Source organism: Saccostrea cucullata, unplaced genomic scaffold (genome assembly GCF_032062105.1).
Source record: "Saccostrea cucullata isolate Sc308-1 unplaced genomic scaffold, CSIRO_AGI_Scuc_v1 ctg6776, whole genome shotgun sequence".
In the NCBI taxonomy this organism is placed as follows: domain Eukaryota; kingdom Metazoa; phylum Mollusca; class Bivalvia; order Ostreida; family Ostreidae; genus Saccostrea; species Saccostrea cuccullata.
In genome coordinates this window covers 295-20,299 of record NW_026928598.1, presented here as the reverse complement: position 1 = coordinate 20,299, position 20,005 = coordinate 295, and the positions used below count along the sequence as shown (strand labels likewise).

Here is a 20,005-nt window from a genome sequence, read left to right as displayed (position 1 = left end):
TATTAAATGTATACATGTATACTGAAGGAAATAAAATACATGTATGTCAATATGCATATAAAGATTTGATTGCTTATTCTTTATTATGTGTATAGAAGATTTTTTCATATGGAATATTTATCACACTGTAATGATGATTTTATAACCTCATAAATTTTTCATTTCACATGCTGAATACTGTCATTTAGTAAAAAAAAAAAAAAAAAAAAGTATTTAAAAAAAAAAAAAAAAAGGTTCGACCGGGATTCGCGCCCGGGACCTCTCACATTTGAAGCGAGAGACATAACCACTAGACCACGGAATCGCTTTACATGGCATGAAGTATATGCAGAACTGAAGTCACATACATGTATATATTCATGTTTTCATGTTCGGTATTCTCAAAATTTTACACAATCCATGGTGTTTGATTTATTTAGCCTTTATTAAACAGTTCTAATAGATGTAATAAGAACATAAAGTCCGCCGAGAACCTGTTTTATACGCAATAACTCTCCTCATGCCCCTGCGCTAAAAATAGCGACATGTAATACTATAAATACTAATAAAACAAACGGGGTGGGGCACTTTGAGAGGGGCGAGAGACGTCCTAGGGAGTTTTGGTATAAAATTACATTGCATCAGCTCAAAATCTTCTTGAAATATCGCCCGGAAATGATAGTGTTACACACAGACAGAATGTATAAATTTACGACCTTGAACTTTGACCTTTTGACCTCAAAATCAATAGGGGTCTTCTTTAGGCCACAGGGAGATTGTTATGTAAAATTTCATTGCAATAGCTCAAATGGTTCTAGAGATATCGTGTGGAAACGAAAGTGTTTTAACAGACAGAATTTGCTTATTTATGACCTTGACCTTTGACCTTTTGACCTCAAAATCAATAGGGGTCTTCTTTAGTCCATAGGGAGTTGCTATGCTAAATTTCATTGCAAAAGCTCAAAGGGTTCTCGAGATATCGTGTGGAAACGAAAGCGTTACAGACAGACAGAAAGACGGACGGACGGATGGATGGATGGGACAGATGGATGGATGGATGGATGGACAAACCCAAATTAATATCCCCCACTTTTCAAGCGGGGGACAATAAAGTTGGACGATAAACGGGGCAACTTTCAACTTTTACATTTTAGATAATTGCACTTTACTACCATCTGTTGTTTACGTCTCCAAAATCATTCGTTTGCATGAACATGCTCTGAGTAGACCCATTTTAATAACTACAGAGAAATTTCAAATTAATATAATTCAATGTGCATGAGGTTTTCTTGTTTCTCGTTAAGCAAATTTTATAGTGGTTACTAGGGCCCTATTTGCAAGTTCAGTCTACCCTAGGATCGTATTCGGGACACAAGTTGTTTTAAATTAATTTTTACGAAATTCATATTTAGATCACGATTTATCTTCATTTTTTCTTCTATATAACATTTTATTTACTTTGTTTTAAAGAAAGTTATGTTCATCAACATATTTTCTTAGACCACACATTTCCATAAATCGGACATAAAGTTAGCTCGACATTTCCAATTTATGAACTTATCAGATTTTATGTATCCTTCAACGTTTCAATTTAAAAGAAACACTTTAAAGATCTATTAGTTTGTTGTGTTTGTTGCGCCTTCTTTGTATGCAATGATTGAGTGGTTTGTAATAACTAGTGCATAACCCTCTTTCAATGCTTTTCGTCTGAATCATGCTAAATGACGACTGATTCAATCAATTTTGCCATTGCAATTAGTTTTGCAAACTTTCCAGAACTTTATGTTTTTTTTTTAGACACAATGAAATATGAATTTTAAAAAGGTGAAAAACAGGCAAATTTCAAAAGAAAAAGCCAGACCTTTTAATTACTTGTATTATCGATTCTAATAATCAAATAGTCTGTTCTTACACTCTCTTTACATAATTATGAGATGTATCCAAGTAGAAACACTCTCAACTTCCGTTGTATCTTAGATGATTTTCAGATGATCAATAAATAAGACCTCGAGTAACTAGAACAGTTATTTGTTACTACATACATTTACTCAGGTTCTATCCAGAGCTATTGTGTTTTTATATTGATAAATTCTTGACGCAATATTGAAATGCTATCATAAAGGATTTGTTGCTGACACTACATATAATTCTTAAAATACAATACTTATTTTCATGTATTGCATATGCAAAAAACTTTTGTGTATTACTATAAGTATGTAATAAGATCTACGTTCTTTTACCATAGATTTGGTTAAAGAAGATATTTTATTTTTCGAAATTTTCGGAATTAATGAAAAAAAAACAAAAAAAAAAAAACGAAGTAACTTGATTTAAAACATTAACAAGTCTTGAGATAAATTTTCGGCAGATAACTCGAGGCATCTTTAATATTTTTGAAACCAATTTGCTCTCTGATATGGATCCATGTATGTTTTTGTGAAAAAGGTGAAGATCATGAACAGATCTCAATTTTATGAAAAATTAAGTGAATAGCACATAAACACGGAACCTAGGAAATTCCATAGTAGGGATCAGGTACATAGGAGGAGTAAGCATCCCGTTTAAATAATTAATTTTAAAAAATCATTTAAAGGTTTTGAAAATGCCTCAGAATTGATGATTAATTTGAGTCATCTGGTGTTTCATTGTGTACGTGCAAAATGAATGTATGTATGATAAATTATTTTAATTTGTTTTTCAGAGTCTAGCTACACCAAAAGAACAGAAATGAACAGAAACTATTCGTATTTGAAATTCGTTAGTCTATCATGTTTAGTGATGTTTACTTTATTGTTTTTAACCATGGATAATGAAAATATACACGTATATTATGAGGAAACAGGAGACAGTTTTAGGATTTTGGAGCCCATGTACGATAATAACTATGAAACTACCACAGGGATTAGAATCATAAAAACTAAAACACAATACCCAGTCGGCATGTATGCACCCTATCTCATTAAAAACAGGAACCTGTGTCGACAATATGACAAGATTTCGGCCCTAGTAATGGTTCATACGTCTATTAAGAACTTTTGGAGAAGGAAAGAAATGCGACGGACGTGGCTTAATATCTCCCACTATAGCCCGGAAAACTTGCAAGTGATATTCTTAGTTGGTACATCAAGTGATAAAAATATCCAGAAAGAGTTGGAAAAAGAGAATTCTCTTTATCATGATATAATTCAAGGAGACTTTGTGGACTCCTATAGGAACCTCACCAACAAGGGCGTGATGGGATATCGCTGGATTACAGAAAACTGCATGAATGCAGAAATTGTGATAAAAATTGATGATGATTCATTTATTAACTTTTTCAAACTTTTTGAAGAATTCTCGTTTTTGAAACAACGAAAACGATTCATTTTCTGCAATAAAATCAACCCAAACTCGATGCCAATTATCCGGAAAAATTCGAGCAAGTGGTTTGTGAGTGACATATTTTACAAAGCACAGAATACGTATCCACATACATATTGTAGTGGATTTGTAGTGTTTATATCAACAGACCTGATTCCAGCTCTGTATCAGGCCGTGTTCACTGCACCATTTTTTTGGGTGGATGATTTCTATTTATTTGGTTTGCTTCCAAGTCGTGTGAAAAATGTGGTGCACGAAAATTTCGGAGGAAATTTAACTTTTATGCATCCGGAAGGTCTAAAATGTTACAAGGAACAGAGAAGAAAGTGTAAATATCTAGTAATGCCGGCTAAGGATAAAGAAATCGATCCCATGTGGAAGGCAGTCATTGCTGATAGGCGCCAGAGCGTGTACGGAAATTATTATATGAAAGTAAAAAATGCCTATCGGTGAAATTGATTTCTTTATATATATTTTTTTAAAAGGTGTTTTTTGTACATTAGTAAATGAGGAAAGAAAATTGATTTATACTGTGTTCTTATATATGAAAATGGATCTCGTACATTTACTTACCTTGTCACTGGTCATTTGCTTAATTTCGTTTAAAAACATTCTGATTGTACACACAAGTACTCTGAAGTTGTAATCAAAAAGATGCTCGAGTTTCTGCTTGACAATATCTATGTTGTTTTTGGAGACAATGTCTTCCAACAATCTATTGGAACTATCATGGGTACCAATTGCACCCCGTTATTAGCAGACCTATTTCAATATTCATATGAAGTAGAATTTGTGCAAAATCTTATGCCTAAAAAGAAGAAAACACTTGCTGCGACCTTTAACTCGACATTTAGATATGTCGACGACGTATTGTCAATTAACAATGGTAATTTCCATTCTTATGTCGATACGATATATCCTGGTGAGCTTGTGATAAAAGATACCGGAGTCTCACAAATCTGTTTCATATTTCGATATTTTACTTGAAAAAAAGACGTTAATGGTAATCTAACAACCTAGCTCTATGATAAACGTGATGAATTTAACTTTTCTATCGTCAACTTCCCTTACTTATGCAGCAATATACCTTTCCACCTTCGTACGGAGTTTATATATCTCAGTTGATTCGATACGCAAGAGCATGCTCTACGTTTGAACAATTTCTGAAACGAGGTAAATTTGACAAGCAAGTTGATGAAAAAAGAATATCAACAGTCTCGTTTAAAGTCATCATTTCATAAGTTCTGTGGTCGATACAATTACATTGTCAGCAAATACAATTTATCATTGAGTCAAATGCTGACTGACGTGTTTCATACTTATTGCTAGTCCATTATTTATATACTGAATTGACGAAGGATTTTCCCGTTAGTTCCCGATCATGACAAGGAGCAAACGGCGGGCGTGACCCTTCGGCAGGGGATGCTTACTCCTCCATGGCACCTGATCACATCTCTGATGTTTTAGAGGTCCTTGTTTGCTCTGCTCCTATTTTGTTTTGTTTTATGGACTTTTGATCTTGAATACTGTTCGTTATCTCCGTATGTTTCGTCTGTTTAACATTGTATATAAATGCTAAAATTAAGAACAGCTAAATATTTATTAAATGACGGTAAATAATTGCATGAAAAATGATTTAACTTGTAGTTGAATGTTATCCATGCATAAAATGCTTAAACTAATAATACAATTATCCTGTTGTCATTCACTGTAAAATTCTATAATAAAAACGCATCACATTATATACCCAGATTCTCACATGACTGAGAGAATAAAATATCTTGTATCCCGGGTAGAAGTATCGCATTTCATCCCACCACAAGAAGTTATGCGGAGTTATTTTATTTAAACGGATAATAATTAGATCCCCCAGTAGTTGGTTCCGAATTATTTGTGATAAGTAATTAAATATCTGATTTCCAGAGCAAAATAAGGAAAAATAGCACAAAACCTGTAGAAAACGTTTAAAAACTTCAATTAAAAATAAATTGAGAGCGGCGTCGAATTTGAAAGTTCTTGTTTATTTTTTTTAAATTGGCTTGGTTCAGTAAAATGAGTTGTAAATTTTTTGACCGAATTGTATTTTAACAGTACAAAACTCTCGAGAAACATTCAACGAAGCTAGGTTATAACTATAGTTTGGACATCACAATGTTATTGTTGGATTCTTTAAAAAAAAACATAGAAAAATTGTGTACTACAATGACGTTGATGGAATGCGTCATGTTCATGCTTGTTTGCAGAAAAAGAAGTAAAAAATACGCTATCAATTAAAATATTGCACAATTAAAACTTAAAGCATGATGACAGATTAAAGAAATTTCAATATACACTACATGTATTATCGAAAAGTCTATCTTAAGAGAGTCTGCTCTACGATAAAAAACTTAATTTTCCTTCTCCAAAGATGTTTGATTTTAGGTTAATTTGGCTGAAATTAATCCGGTGATTACAAAAAAAAAAAGAATATAAAAAAACTGAAAAAAAGTTAACAGACTGACGGAAAGACATAAGAAAGAAAACAACAGGTTATCAGAAAAAAATCAATAAAAAGATCAACTTGTCTCTCCATTTCTTGGCACTCTGACAAACGAAGGGAAAACAGTGATATAAAACACAGAAGCCACTCTTTAATATTTAATTTTTATTGAAAAAGACTTTCAGTTCAAATGATAGACGGTTCAATAAAGAATGATATCTTTTTTAAAAGCAATGGTCTCATCTCAAACAAGTATGGAAGATCATTTAAAGAAATTATAAATTTATCATATACAATACAACCAGAGTTTAAAAAAACATTATTTAACAGTAATCTACAAAGAATTAATACACAATCATATTAAATGAAAAATGTTAGTCATACATTTATCATGTTTTTTTTATAACTTTGTTGCAATTATTTATAAACCCGAAAATTGTATAAAAAATAAAACAACGACAATATTAAAAGTAATTAAATTTTAGTAGCATTATGTTATCAACAGAAAAATCTATACAATACATAAAAGGTTCAGAAATGAAAAAGGTAGATATTTTCCAGCTTGAAATATAGCCAATCACTGGGTCGTATTTCCTCTGACTTGGTAAGACCTTTGTTTTATTCTGAATTTGGAAACAGAAAGTCCCGTCTACTTCATTAGTACATGACGCTTACGCCGTGTGTGATCGATCAATCAAAATGGGATGCTTACCCCTCCAAGACACCTGATCCCATTTCTGAAATTTCCAGGGGTCGATGTTTTATACCCTCATTAGATATTTGCATTGCATTGTATACAGATTTTTAAAATCGATCACTCTTCATAATCTTTACCTTCATTGAATTTACAACTTGGTAATCTCGGAACATTTTTCTGAATTCGATTCTGTGTTCTCCTGTATTCTACCCAAAGATCTTGTTTTCTGTCTGTAAATCTCTCTTAATAGAGTATATACCCTTTTATTACAGATAAAAGCAGCAAAAATGGCAATACCTTGTAAGCTGTTAATGACTGATGAAACATATGTAAAGATTGTAAAATGAATGAAACCATCAATGACTTGTAGGCTCCAGGTTATTCCAGTGATGGTGAATAGACGAGAAAAAATCAGAAATTCATTTCTCATTGATTTGTTACCGGGTACATCTGGAACTTTCTTAATAGAAATAATGGTACCAATGAAAAATAAAGTATTTGTAACACACATAATACTTACTGGCAGAATGAACGATAGTATACGGGAAATCAAATTGTCGATAAAACATTTTTGTACTCCATAACCAATGTATCCATTATTATAAATAGAGAACAAAATAAGAACGTTTAGAGTTACGATAAAAGCAGGACACATTATGATTAATGTTATATACATTTTAAATGTTCTGTTTTTATCTTCTAAAATTAACCCAGAGGAATAGAACATTTTGAACATGTGATAACAACACGTGGCCATCGATGAAAAAGCCATCAACCAAAAATAATGCAGAACGACTCCAATTCCTGTACAGAACATTGTATTCAGCATTCCAATGTCACTTAACTGAAATATTACAAGGGATAATGCTAGCGATAGGACTAAAATCATGTTATTTTTACCTGGCAATGTTTGCAGCTCTTTGATAAAAATATGTACAAAGAATGCTAATATCAGAAAAACAATGGAAACGGCATTTGGAGTATATAAAAATCAGTTTGGAAAGTAAAATACCATTTTTTTCTTCTTTGACTATAAAACTCTCCTTAGTTTCAAAGTCTGTAATACAAACTCTAGCCGATCCATTAGGAAATATATCAAAAGAATAATAACCGTAGGATTTTCTTGATTCTGAAAGTACAAGATGCAAAATGTTCATCAATAGAATATTCATCTACAGCAAATTCAACTTGAGAGCAAGTAAGTAACTTTGAAACCCTTACATTTAAATATTGATTTCTAAATGGATTTAATGGATTTGTTTTGGTTCTATGTAAAGAACACCGAGAACTATTTTCGGTCACACTTTTTTGCAAAAGATGAAAGTGATTGTGTCTGTGATTTTTTGAGGTAAAAGATAAATGAATGAGGGAATTTCTAAGTTTTGCCATCGATGATCTAGATATAATTGTAATTAGTCGTTCTTCAGTTTCAATCCTTGGTACTCTCTCACTGATGAACATCTTCAGAGCAATACTTCCAGTAAAGTTAAGAAATGATAAAGACTGTTCCTTTGTGAGACAAGGCTGATCAATTTGAATAATGACTTCTTCTAGTGGATCGGTGTGTTGGATCATCAGGTCGCGGATTACATTATTTTTCACTGTATGGTGTATTGTCTGCAACAGCTTTTTGACAGGAAATATTGAAGACACATTACCCTTGAAACTGGCAATTAAAATATATCCCAAGTTTTTGGTTTCAGGAAATAGAGCTACACATTTTCCATTAGTGTAAAATTTTCCAGGATAACAAGTTATATTTCTGCATTGATCCTGCAAAATCAGAAACCACTTTAATAAGATTGCAGAACTTTTTAAAGAAAATTATGCCTCGTTTGTTTATGGTAGAGATTTCATTTTAAGAACAAATAAGTAACAAAGTAAGTGATAAGATTGAATAAGAAATGAACGACGGCAAAGGGCTATATCTCAGTGCAATAGAAAGTACTTCACCAATAAAAATATAAAAAATTCTACTCACCGATAAAGAGTCATATATTTGTGCTGAATTACACATGGAATGTTTTTAAGGATAACGTTTTTTTCAATTCCGTGCGGGAAAAATAAATTTTTAATTGGAACCATTGTAAAGGGTCTGTCCAGAAGACCTGGGTAAAAATTTACTTTGACCAGCACAAGCCGCCCCTTGTTTACCAATATTACAATCTCTACAAAAAAGATTTTTATACGGAAATAAACATTAACTTGGGGGAAAAAATTTCACGCAGTTAAAGTTAGTTCATCAAATGCAGGTGCATCACCGGTTACTTTGCATTCTTTTATTGTGATATTTTCTGTGTGTTCTGGGTTACATAAGGCACAATATTCGTTTTTATATGGAGCCTCACATCTAGGTTTTAAACGTAGGCGATAGAATGGAAAAAGAGCCCCAGAAGCAATTTTCTCGAACATACCGTACGTGGTCATCAAAAAACAAAACTTTCCTGAAGAATTACAATTCCATTGTACATTGTATCAGTCTTTAAGCAATAGGCAATGTATGTGGAAGGTCGCTCTTTTTAATGGAAGATATGTAACATTACATCGTGATCTTTTTATTGTATCTATAATTTCCATTGAAATTTTTTTGAAATCAATAAATCCAGAGTAATTTTCGATATCCCATGGCTTTGACATGATGGAATGAAATTAAATCGTGGCATGTTGCATAAATAGCAATACATGTTTAAATAAGAAATATTTGTCTTAATATCAAGTACGGGATAACGGAAAAAATTTGGCATTTTTACGACAACCTTCCTCTAAATATCTTTGGTAAACATTTTGCATATAGCATCCATTTGTTACTAAATATTCAATATTTGTTCTTTGTTTGTATAAATTAACTCATTCTTCGTACTATTTAATGTGTGACCAAAGGGCTATTTTTAAAAAATAATCAATTTCATAATTTATGTATATTTTTTGAGTCAGTACCCTTCCTGCTTCTGAAAAAAATTGATGGGAAGATAATCTGAAGTCTTAAAGAAAAATAGGTGTCCAAATGTGCAACATTTGAAATTTTATGTACGTAACTTGGTGTCCACAGTGACTTTTTTTTAAATCAATAAGCTATTCTTTTCTGGTGAATCCTTTTTGAAGTATATAAACACAGTTTGATTTTTTATTGCATGACTTTTTTCTGCCTTATTCCATTATAATTAGAAAATATATATAAGATTAAATGGACACCGTTACTTACATAAGCACTAAACAAGTAACATGTTACTAGAATTTAACAAGTTGTTGAAATATGAAAATAATGTAATCAATAAAGTATGATGAAATCATGTTTAATGTTATATTAAATGGAATTTATTTAAAAAGTCACAATTTTTATTTCTAGTTTAAAAAAAGGAGAAATTATGTAAGTAACATGGACACCTAACTCCGAATCAAGCTTTAAAAAGGATCAAAAAAATAACAAGACAATCGAACACTTGTCTTTAATACTTTAATATTTCCTTTCAAAGCTTAATAATAGACTAGCTTTCAAACAGTATTAATGCAGACAAGTAAATTGTCAGATGGAGTGTTAAATATCCTAGGTCTTCTATTTTGAGTCTTGGATCTTTGTGTCATTGTTACGAACATAATTCAGTCATTTCTTGTAAATCTGAAAGAAAAAAAATATATAAAACAAAATACACCATGATGTAATCAATACATATGCTGTTTACTTATAATTATTATGTATCCTTGATAAAACCAGAAACAAGGCAATTAGAGCACAAATTATGTCACTACTTCAATTTTTGTTCTTTTACGAACGTAATTGCGTAAATGATATGGCAATATTAAAACAAATATTCAATAAGTATTCATCCTTTGATAAGAACAGAACAAAACTAACAAATATAGAATAAAATATAGTACAATATAACTTTATATTAATAGATTTTACAAATAATGCAAAAACACTTATGTTCGTAACAAAAGACGCGAATCAAAAGTCAAATGCTAAACCGAAAGTACTCGACTCGGACAGATTTATGCATTTTGTATGTCATAAGCGACATATCTTAGTTTCTGATTAATAGCTACAAGGTATAAAGATACAATGACTGTATTTATGTGTTCAGCATTCACTCAAATTGATACAATAAAAACTTACCGAATCTTTTATGTACGTAACTTCTTTTTTTCCACATGGACACAATGAGCATCGCCATTTTTTTTAGCAGACAGCTGCGCAACCTTTCTACTTTCTTTTTCAATTTATAATCATACCACTGCTACGGACTTCCTGAGAAAATTTATTCTTTGGCTGTTATTTTAGCAATCATACTGAAAGCTATTATGTTCGTAACGGTCGAACCAAACATTTTACAATCAGAGATCATTTTATAATTACGAAAAGAACTATTATGCTCATGAAGCATATTGTTTAAAATAATTTATCACTATCTCATTAATTAAACACAGAAATTGAACTTGACAAATTATTTAATGTTTGTAGAGGGTGTCAGAAACTTCAATGCATATGAACACCATGCGTTACGAACATAAACCACACATTTTTAAGTTCTGAAAAAAATAATTAGGATAATTTTAGCATGTTTGACAAAATAAATATATTATTTATTTATATGCTAAGATAATGTACACATTTTCATGCCAAATGATTTTATTTTTAAATAAAACAACATCTTTATGCCTTTCAAAATTATGTCACATTTTCTGCAATTTAAATCCGCTAAATGCAATACAACAATGATCAATATTTTTTTATTCCTCAACTCATATTCATAAAACTATTTATGCTATATCCTTACACAAGTACAAATCATATCAATATCAATCTATCTGCTTATACTTTATTTATTGGAAAATAAAGGAGAAAAGAAATATATTTTAAAAATTCCCCAGTATTGAAAATAGTTTTTTTTCCCCCGGAAAAATATTTTTCAATCAAACAGGCACTAGGGTATCTTGAGCAAATCTTCACAACAATTCCAATGTGCAAAACATGAAGGGGTACAACTGCATGGTCGAAGAATTCCGGATATCGCGTTTGGAATGTTATGGTCCTCACATACCTTAGCAAACTTCTTAATGGCAATTGATTTATGAATCAATTCAGTTACATTCAATGTATAGTTTTGTTAATGTATATTTTGGTCTTTTTACAAAAACGTGTTTCTCATGATGGGTTTTGTGTACAAATTTGAAGTGCTCTTCGGGAAATCCTCTGAAGTTAACATTATAATGATATGTCGTCTTTCCTTCTTTGGAATACAGCATTTCAATACTTGTGTTCGCAACAGCATCTAGATATTCATGCAACAAACTCTCAGGGGGGTTTCATTTTTGACAAAATATATTTTTGTATGGCAAATGCCAGCATTATAACCATAAAAAGAACATGCCTCTTTTAAATTAGAGTCAAAGAAGTCCCATTTTCCAGTAATATTGCATTCCGTTATGATTTCGCCGTCGTAGAACGTAGGATTGCATATTTTACAAAAAATGTTTTTTAACAATGTATTATTGTTCACGAAAGGAATGACAAGCATTCAATATATCCTGATCCTTTTCCTTCCAAAATCCGTCTGTTTCATGACCCCCAACTTAGCTCTAATAATCTGTAGCAATTGTAGTGTGAACTCGCCGTGGGAGGCACTGATTGCATTATGCACTTTCTCTTATCCCTTTTGTAACAACCCTTTTTAGAAAGTTAATATCTAAAAATAATCTACAATAGATGTCCACAGACCAATCGGGTAGTTGGTATGGACACTGAGCACAATATTTGTTAACATACGTCAATTTTAAAAACTGTTCCGGGGGGAAATTTTTAAATTTACACACTTTCGCTTTCAATTTCACAGTTATCCTTCAACGTTCTGCCAGTATTAGATGGACATTTTGTAATCATTAAATATTGTGTTCTTTGATCCCTGCTGATGTCCGTTGTTGCATTTATGGAGGTAACATTAAAACAGGTTAGGCCGTCTGTCTCGAAATATTTATCCGGACAACAATCTCCTCTGCTGAAACACGAGGGAATCCCGAAACACGGGGGAAAAGGTGTGGTTGTAGTTATCTTAGAATCCAAGTAAGGAAAGTTCCACTTTGACACATTGCAAAAGAAACGGTCCACACATGGTGAGCTGATAGGTCATCAGGCGTGTTATATTTACCTCCAAAGCGACTCGATGTAAGTGTACCAGGAAAAATAAATAAAAAAGGATGCGTAGTTTCATTTTTAACCCAGCTGGCTCTTATCTAAACAAATTTTAATACGTAAATAAAATTACTTGAGATAATTTCATTGTTTTATATATATAGATAAAGATAAATAAAAGAAATTAAAGTCATTTCACGATACTACACTTAGGTCATCGAAGACAAATAAAATGTGTATATTAATAAAAAAAATTAAAATAGAAAAAATTTTGTTACAATAAATAGTGCTAATATTTAAGCACTTTTAAAACCCCTTTTTTTATCATACATGTACATATACATGTATATATATTATACATTCAATTACAATAATGGAAAATGTCCAAAATAACATTGTAATGATTTCCAAAAAGGATCCAAGCATTAATTTTAATTTTAAAAGCAAATATTTGATACTAGTAAATTTTTTTCAAAAATACACCTATCAATTTAAATATACAAAAACTTCATTTTTGTATTAAAATTATGATTTAATTAAATAATTTTGCTAATTCTTTTTACAGTTACTTACTCAATATTGTTTGTTGGTCACTATACTTCCTTGACTAAGACCCTTTCAACACTTTTTTTAAGACTAACAACTAGTCGATAACCCCTCAGAGCTCGAAGGATATAGTATTTTAAATTGGTTAATCATTGGTTAGAACAATATGCAGAAAAAGTACTTTTTAGACGAAAATACATCATTATAAAGCTGACAAGAACAAACTTAGTCAGAATATATTGGCCAATATTATGTACAAAGCAAACAAAATGACAAACAACTAATGGCGAAAAATTGACGTGTGAATAGCCTAAAAGTAAAACGTGACGAAGTCTTTTAATTGAAAAGGTAAGATTAATCAGATTGTAGAAATGATATCAAAAATTAATAACGAAAAGACGAATAATATACAAGTAGAGCGTCACAATAACTCAGCTGAAGTATAAGAAATATATTTTAGTACATTTCTTTTTTCATACGACTGATAATGTTCATTGATACGGTTTTCAAAGAAATCTTAAAAGTAATCTTTAAAAAGAGTATAATGTATATAAAAGGATATCTATATTGTGTGATTTGACATTGGCTTTATCCAACGAGTTGGGAAAAGGGATAATCGCAGGCTTGCCGAGCAATATTCACCATGGGAACGAGTTGGATAAAATAAAAATTAAATCCACAATTCTAATTTTTTTCTCATACGGTTTTTGTTTAGTTTTTTTTTTAATTTTGAGATAACCTCTTTGAAAAATATGAATAATTTTTTTTTTTTTCTATTCAAACTGATGACGCATAAATTGAGGACGTCGCACAGTTGATGTTGACATGGCGAAAAGAAAAACATGTAAAAATAAAAGATCTTTGCAATATGCGTCTTTTAAAACGTGTGACAATCAGTTGGAGGCTTATTTTGAACTAACTACTGAATGAAAGTAGTAAGGGGGATCGTGTCAAAATTTTCTGGAAGTGCCATTGATAGAGCTCTACCCCTGGATAAAGCATATGTTTATCTCCCGGGTAGTATCTCCACAGTCGCACAGATAAATTAAAATCCGCAATATAGGCCAAATATTAATGATACTTTATTGCATTATTATATGATTTGTGATTAGGATAAAGTTTGCTCTTTAAAATTTTTTTTGGAAGGAAATACTTCACTGTCATGTGTATTAATTGCTTTTAAGGCAAAATAAATACGATTGTGAAAAAAAGTTAAAAACATGAAGCTCTTTTATAAGCTCTGACTTTGTATACACAATGAGAAAGCTTTACAGAAATTGATCCAGGCAATATATTCTTGAAAGCAGGTTTCAAACCTTTTTCCCGCAAAGGTTCATATATCACAGGAGCTCATCTTGATGAACTTCTGTAGCATAAACAATTCACATAATTAAGACAATACTCGTAACATCGCGATCTAGTTTAAGATTGGTTTTGATGTATTTTTCGTTATAAAATATTCATTCTCAATTTATGATATTACATGTAAATATTAATGAAAAAATAATAATACTCAAAATATAAAAGAGATACTAATGAAGAAAATCTCCGCTTAAGCTTTTATCAAGCTTTTATTACACGAAAAAAAATATGCGTTGGTATAAAGCGAAAATTGTCTATGGCACAAACATAGAATCTTATAGGTTTATCACATTATTATGCAAAATCTACCCATACATAATGTTAAACCTTTTAATACGCAAGAAAACGTTCATAATATCACAATTTGCTTGAATTTTTTAACTTGTGAAAAAAAATAAAATATTTTATGTATTTCGTCTTAGAAAAACCCTTTTTTAATTCGCTCCTGATTAGCCACAATGTAGCACTGTGTCTCCCACATCAATTAATAGTTTCTTATTGTCGTGTTCATCCATTTCTACCTCTGTTATTGGGGGACTGAATCATAGAATGGTACTCCAAGTGTTCCCACCACGCCCTGGCTCTGTCAACAGGGCGACCCTCGGCAATTGTGGCCTGCAATAGAATCGAAAATTTATAATACCTTCCCAGTTTATCATCAAATAAACTTTTCATGAACAATATTTCTTAATGTGCTAATATATTTCTTTCATCTTCGTGTCATGGCTTGAATTATTGTAGGAGTAAAGTTAGTATGTATTAAATTTGAAATTGATCCGATGTTTTTGGGAAAATATAATATCTAAATGTAAAACAATAGGTTATTTTGTCAAACAATCACTTAGTCGAAGTGTCTTGTTTGTTTACTTCACGTCCCCTTGAGAATGTTGTTCACTTAATTTGGACGCCATTGATTATAAGTAAATGGCTGCAAATTTAGACATGTAGATGTACCCGCACTTATAAACATTAAAACATTAAGAAATGGAAATATTCATCCCTGAATACTGGAGCTCGAACTCGTTAAATATCGTTAGGTGTATTTTGTATTTTTGTTTTAGAGGTTTTTTTAAGTAATAATGAAGGACCTCCAAAGAATGTTTTTAATGATTGAAAAGTTGAAAGAAATTGTTTTATTTTAACCATTAAATCTTATTATTGAATTTTATTTAGAAATCCTTGAATAGATGCATAAGTAATTTTTGACCTGTTACAGACATTGCAGGAAGGATATGGAGAAAACGAACAGTATTCAATACTAGATACGATCTCGTTGCGAGCAACGAGAGGTCTTCCGTCCGATTCGGAAAAAAAAAAACCCTTGTAAAATCGAGCTGAAATGTTATTCAAAATTTTTTCCCAAAAGGGGTTAAATCCGGTCGCCAACGTGAATGCGCCTTTTTTTTTTCTCCCCAACGCGCAAACCATTTAGCTATTGGGAATACTGCTTTAAATATACTTGTGTATACTTTTGCAACAGTACACCTGTTTAAGAATCAAAAAAGGCGGCTACATTCATAATTTCGTGTCAAAAGCCACGCGTAAATATTCGCGCCTTTTCTTTGTACTGATCTATTGAATAGGTGCAATAGCTTCAATGAAATTAATTAAATAAAACGTTCTATCACATTTGTTTTATTTCGACTTTAGGAAAGTATATTTAACACATTGTACACATTACATATCGTATCTAGCCCAGTAACACTAAAGCAGTGAAACGGAAATTAAGTTTTAGGATTGACACTAAATTGCAACGTACTACTACGTGAGAGTCCAGGTAGTTTTTTTACATTTCATGTACCTTATGTCAGAATGGTTTAATCAAACGCTAGCTGCCTCCATAAGCCCCTACTCGCGAAATGGCGGAGTTGACAGAGACAGGGCCCTCTTGGGCCCGCTTCAGATTTTCACATCTTAATATCTAGAGTTCAGATTAACCAATATCAAAACAACTTATATAGTAAGCATTAATAGAAGGATTTTATTAAATTTCCAAAAATAAATGAAAAGTATTGAAAAAAAAGAAAGTTGAAAAATTGGATTTTTTGAATTGGCTTCCGGTAGCGACAGGAAGTACTGACGACGAACGAAAAGTCGCGTCCTGGAAAGTATTGATCATCATTTATAAACTCTGAAAGTTTCACATTGATATCTTTGACCGTTTTTGAGTTTAATCGTGGACAAAATGTCGTTTTAAAATCAGGAAAATGGTCCAAAACTTGGCACCAGAGAGGAATTTCCAAACTGTCTTGGAACTTTCAAGAGTATCTTAGTTCATAAAACAATACAAAATAGGAGCAGACCTCCAAAAATCTAAGATGGGATCAGGTGCCATGGATAAGTGAGCATGAGGTGGGATTAGGTGCCATACTACAATGTAAATATGATTTGTAGGAATATTTCATTAAGCTGATCAATACTCAGGGATCATGGCAGGTGTGACCGGTCGAAAGGGGAAACTTACTCCTCCTAGGTATCTGGTCTAACCTCTGAAATTTCTGGGGTCTGTGTTTCATGCCATGTCCACTTTTTTTCTTTATAACAGGTAGTTATTCTTTTCATTCTTTATCATTATCTTGTATAAATGTTAAACACCTAATATTTAACACTTACTGATCACTCTCTCAAAAATACTTGTAAGTTAATTATTTAATTGTGCTATATTTTACCTCACCTTATCTACCATCACATTAATCAGGTTTTGGATTCCATGCGCTATCTTTGTAACATCAAAAATTCCCTCTGGTTTGTAGACATCAATAGTGTCGATTCGATGAACTGGTACCTGTCCCGTTCCAAGGGACACCATCACACCAATCGGACGAACCAACTCTGACTTGTTCTATCAAAGCAAATTAGGTATCTAGATTATGCCAATTTAGGCCTGTGACAACCCCTGTACTATGTCGATATGTTAATATTGCAATTGCAATTCTAATATTTTTTGAAATCAGTGTTAATATTTTTTGACAAATTGTCTTGAATGGCGACTGAATATATTTCAAATTTTCATCACTGCATAACATACAATTGTTTGACATTAATACATTGTCACGAGACTTCACATGTATCAAACTATTGAAAGTGATAATGGAAAATACATTACATGTACCCGGTAATAATTGCATAAAATGTATAGGTTGTCATTTAGATGTAAAATGTCAGGAAACACCTTAGGGTTACTATATAAAAGAGTAAAAACGTACAATACAATGCTTTAATTAAGTAAAGGATGATATTTAATCTCTCTCTCTCACATTTATTTTTAATCCACAGTTATATTCGTGTATTTCCGACAACAGATCCAAAGAAGGATTATTGGCTTCCAATCCCCCATCAATATATGGTCCAAAAGCCTTAAAGTAGGTCGGAGCTGCTCCTGTGGCACGAGCAGCCTCCCATACTTTTTGTTCTGAATAACAAGACATAACAAGACAGTAACATTTAAAGCAACAAGGTAGTGGATATGATACAGAAAATTGCTGACCTGATAACTTAATTTTTACCAATATACATAATTCTGTGGTAAAAAATTGTGATCAATTTGACAATAAAACTAGATTCATCTAGAAGTGCTTCATATATGACACCTTCTTTAGTCATTTTTTAAAACTCATTTTTGTTATTAGTATTGATCAATACACAATCTATATGTCCATTGACTATGCTTTCACAATTATTTTGCTAAAGCCAGAAAACACACAATTTGTGTAAACATAATGCTGACTTTGTAAAAATAATTTTTAAAATCTCCCCCAAGAGTTGTGTGCTTTTAATTTCATATATCAAGAATGATGAAAAACATTACATGTATTTTCAAAATACAGTAAAACTCGGTTATAACGAAGTCACCGGGACCTGTGAAATTACTTCGCTATATCTGTAATTAGTTATAACCATGTAAGAAAGTCATTAAATTTATATAGCTGGGGATCCAAGATGACTTCACTATATCCGTAGATTCGCAATATCCGTGTTCGTACTAAACGAGTTTTGCTGTAATAAGTGAAATCAATGGGAGTTTGAAGCTCAGCACGGCAGCATAATTTCTCCACGAACAATAATTGGCAAACTTAATAAATCCTTAATAAATTATAAAAAAAATAGTTGGGCACTGAATTTTTAAATGCAGGAGAAAATAAGCATAATGTAATAATTAAACTAAGTCAACACCAACTTTTTATCTCACGTTTCACATAGAACTTTTCCAAAATCAAAACCTACCACCGGGTTTAGCTGGGTAATATATTTCTTCATCTCCTTCCTCTAAACCTGTGTCATCATTCTTTTGTGTGCTGACATTACTTTGACTTCCACTTTTAGAATCATACAGCTGCAAAAATGTTGGTTCATACGTCCTAAACAAATGTAATTTGGTTGGGTGTCTGTCTGCAAGCACAGCTGCTACCACAGCCCTAGAAATACAAATCACGCATTCAGTTCGGTTTTAAGCTTTTTGTTATTAAGGAGGTATATGGAAACAAGCTTACAATGTAATTTTGGATTCCTATTTTCCCATCCTGGTTGCACACAAAGCTGTTTTTTTGCAGTGAAATGTGTTTTACTGGTTCTGAAATGTCGAATATAATATAATAACTAATATAGTAAATATATTTTGGAAAATCATATAATAAAGATAAGTAATATTCACAACAAATGTTCTTATATTCAAGATAAATTTGACCTATTTGCCTAAAATCAGAAAAAAGTCTATTAGATCACATGCTAAAAAATTGAAATCCTATTAAATGTCATGAAGAACTCTTGTAAAAAATATAACATTGGAGTGTCTTTTTTGAAAAAGATCCCCAAACCTTGGTTTCTTAAAATTTGTCATAACAGTCTCCTCTCCGAATTCTTCTTTCAACAGGGCCTCAAAGTTCTCCGATTCATACGGCCTTGTTCCAGTGAACACCTCGTCCTTCAATCTGATATACAGACCTCTCATGTAAGGCAGAGGTTTACCTAAACATGCAAAAGAAATTGAGCATAAAGAAGATTTAGGGATGCTTACTCCTCCTTGGCACGGTCCCTACCTCGAGAATTCCCAGTAGTCCTATTACAAAAACTCACCTGTGCAGATTCCCAGAGTTAAAAGTCCACCTGTGCTTGTTCCAGCTATCCAATCAAAGCATTCTGTGATGGGTTTCCCGACCTCTTTCTCAATGGCAATTAACATCAGACACTGAACAAGTCCTCGAATTCCTCCGCCATCCAGGGACAGAATCTGTGATAATTTTTTCAAAAATATTGTGTATTTTTATTGCTCATACGTTTGAGCTGCTCCCAACAGAGTTCCTTCCACAAGCTAATTTTTAAGATTAAATATATAATTTCGTTTGTTCTATGGTTGATACAATGATCTTGTCAGCAATACAGTTTATCAATGGGTCAAAAGCTGACTGGCTATTTTCATACTAATTGTTAGTCTATCATTTATACACTGAATTGACGA

The 20,005-nt window shown here is 31.9% G+C and overlaps 2 protein-coding genes and 1 pseudogene across 2 annotated transcripts; 1 reads left to right on the top strand and 2 right to left on the bottom strand.

Moving 5' to 3' along the window:
* Window positions 1-2,684: 2,684 nt before the first annotated feature.
* Window positions 2,685-3,887, top strand: LOC134278112 (beta-1,3-galactosyltransferase 5-like). Its single transcript, XM_062760439.1, has one exon. It carries the CDS (start codon window positions 2,707-2,709, stop codon window positions 3,790-3,792), a length of 1,086 nt encoding a protein of 361 aa, XP_062616423.1. The 5' UTR covers window positions 2,685-2,706; the 3' UTR covers window positions 3,793-3,887.
* A 2,424-nt stretch (window positions 3,888-6,311) lies between these two features.
* On the bottom strand, window positions 6,312-8,274 carry LOC134278113 (latrophilin receptor-like protein A). The gene is made up of 2 exons (XM_062760440.1): window positions 7,655-8,274; window positions 6,312-7,499 (listed from the first exon to the last, which is right to left on the bottom strand). The coding sequence occupies exons 1-2, from the start codon at window positions 8,088-8,090 to the stop codon at window positions 6,664-6,666; spliced, it is 1,272 nt and encodes a 423-aa protein (XP_062616424.1). The 5' UTR covers window positions 8,091-8,274; the 3' UTR covers window positions 6,312-6,663.
* A 6,694-nt stretch (window positions 8,275-14,968) lies between these two features.
* LOC134278114 (85/88 kDa calcium-independent phospholipase A2-like) lies at window positions 14,969-19,777 on the bottom strand (annotated as a pseudogene).
* Window positions 19,778-20,005: the final 228 nt, after the last annotated feature.

Coding starts and splice junctions, on each gene's coding strand:
- LOC134278113 (XM_062760440.1), bottom strand. CDS start 8,090: ATGATCCAACACACCGATCCACTAGAAGAAGTCATTATTCAAATTGAT. Junction 7,500..7,654: donor TGATGAACATTTTGCATCTT/GTACTTTCAGAA, acceptor ACTGATTTTTAT/ATACTCCAAATGCCGTTTCC.
- LOC134278112 (XM_062760439.1), top strand. CDS start 2,707: ATGAACAGAAACTATTCGTATTTGAAATTCGTTAGTCTATCATGTTTA.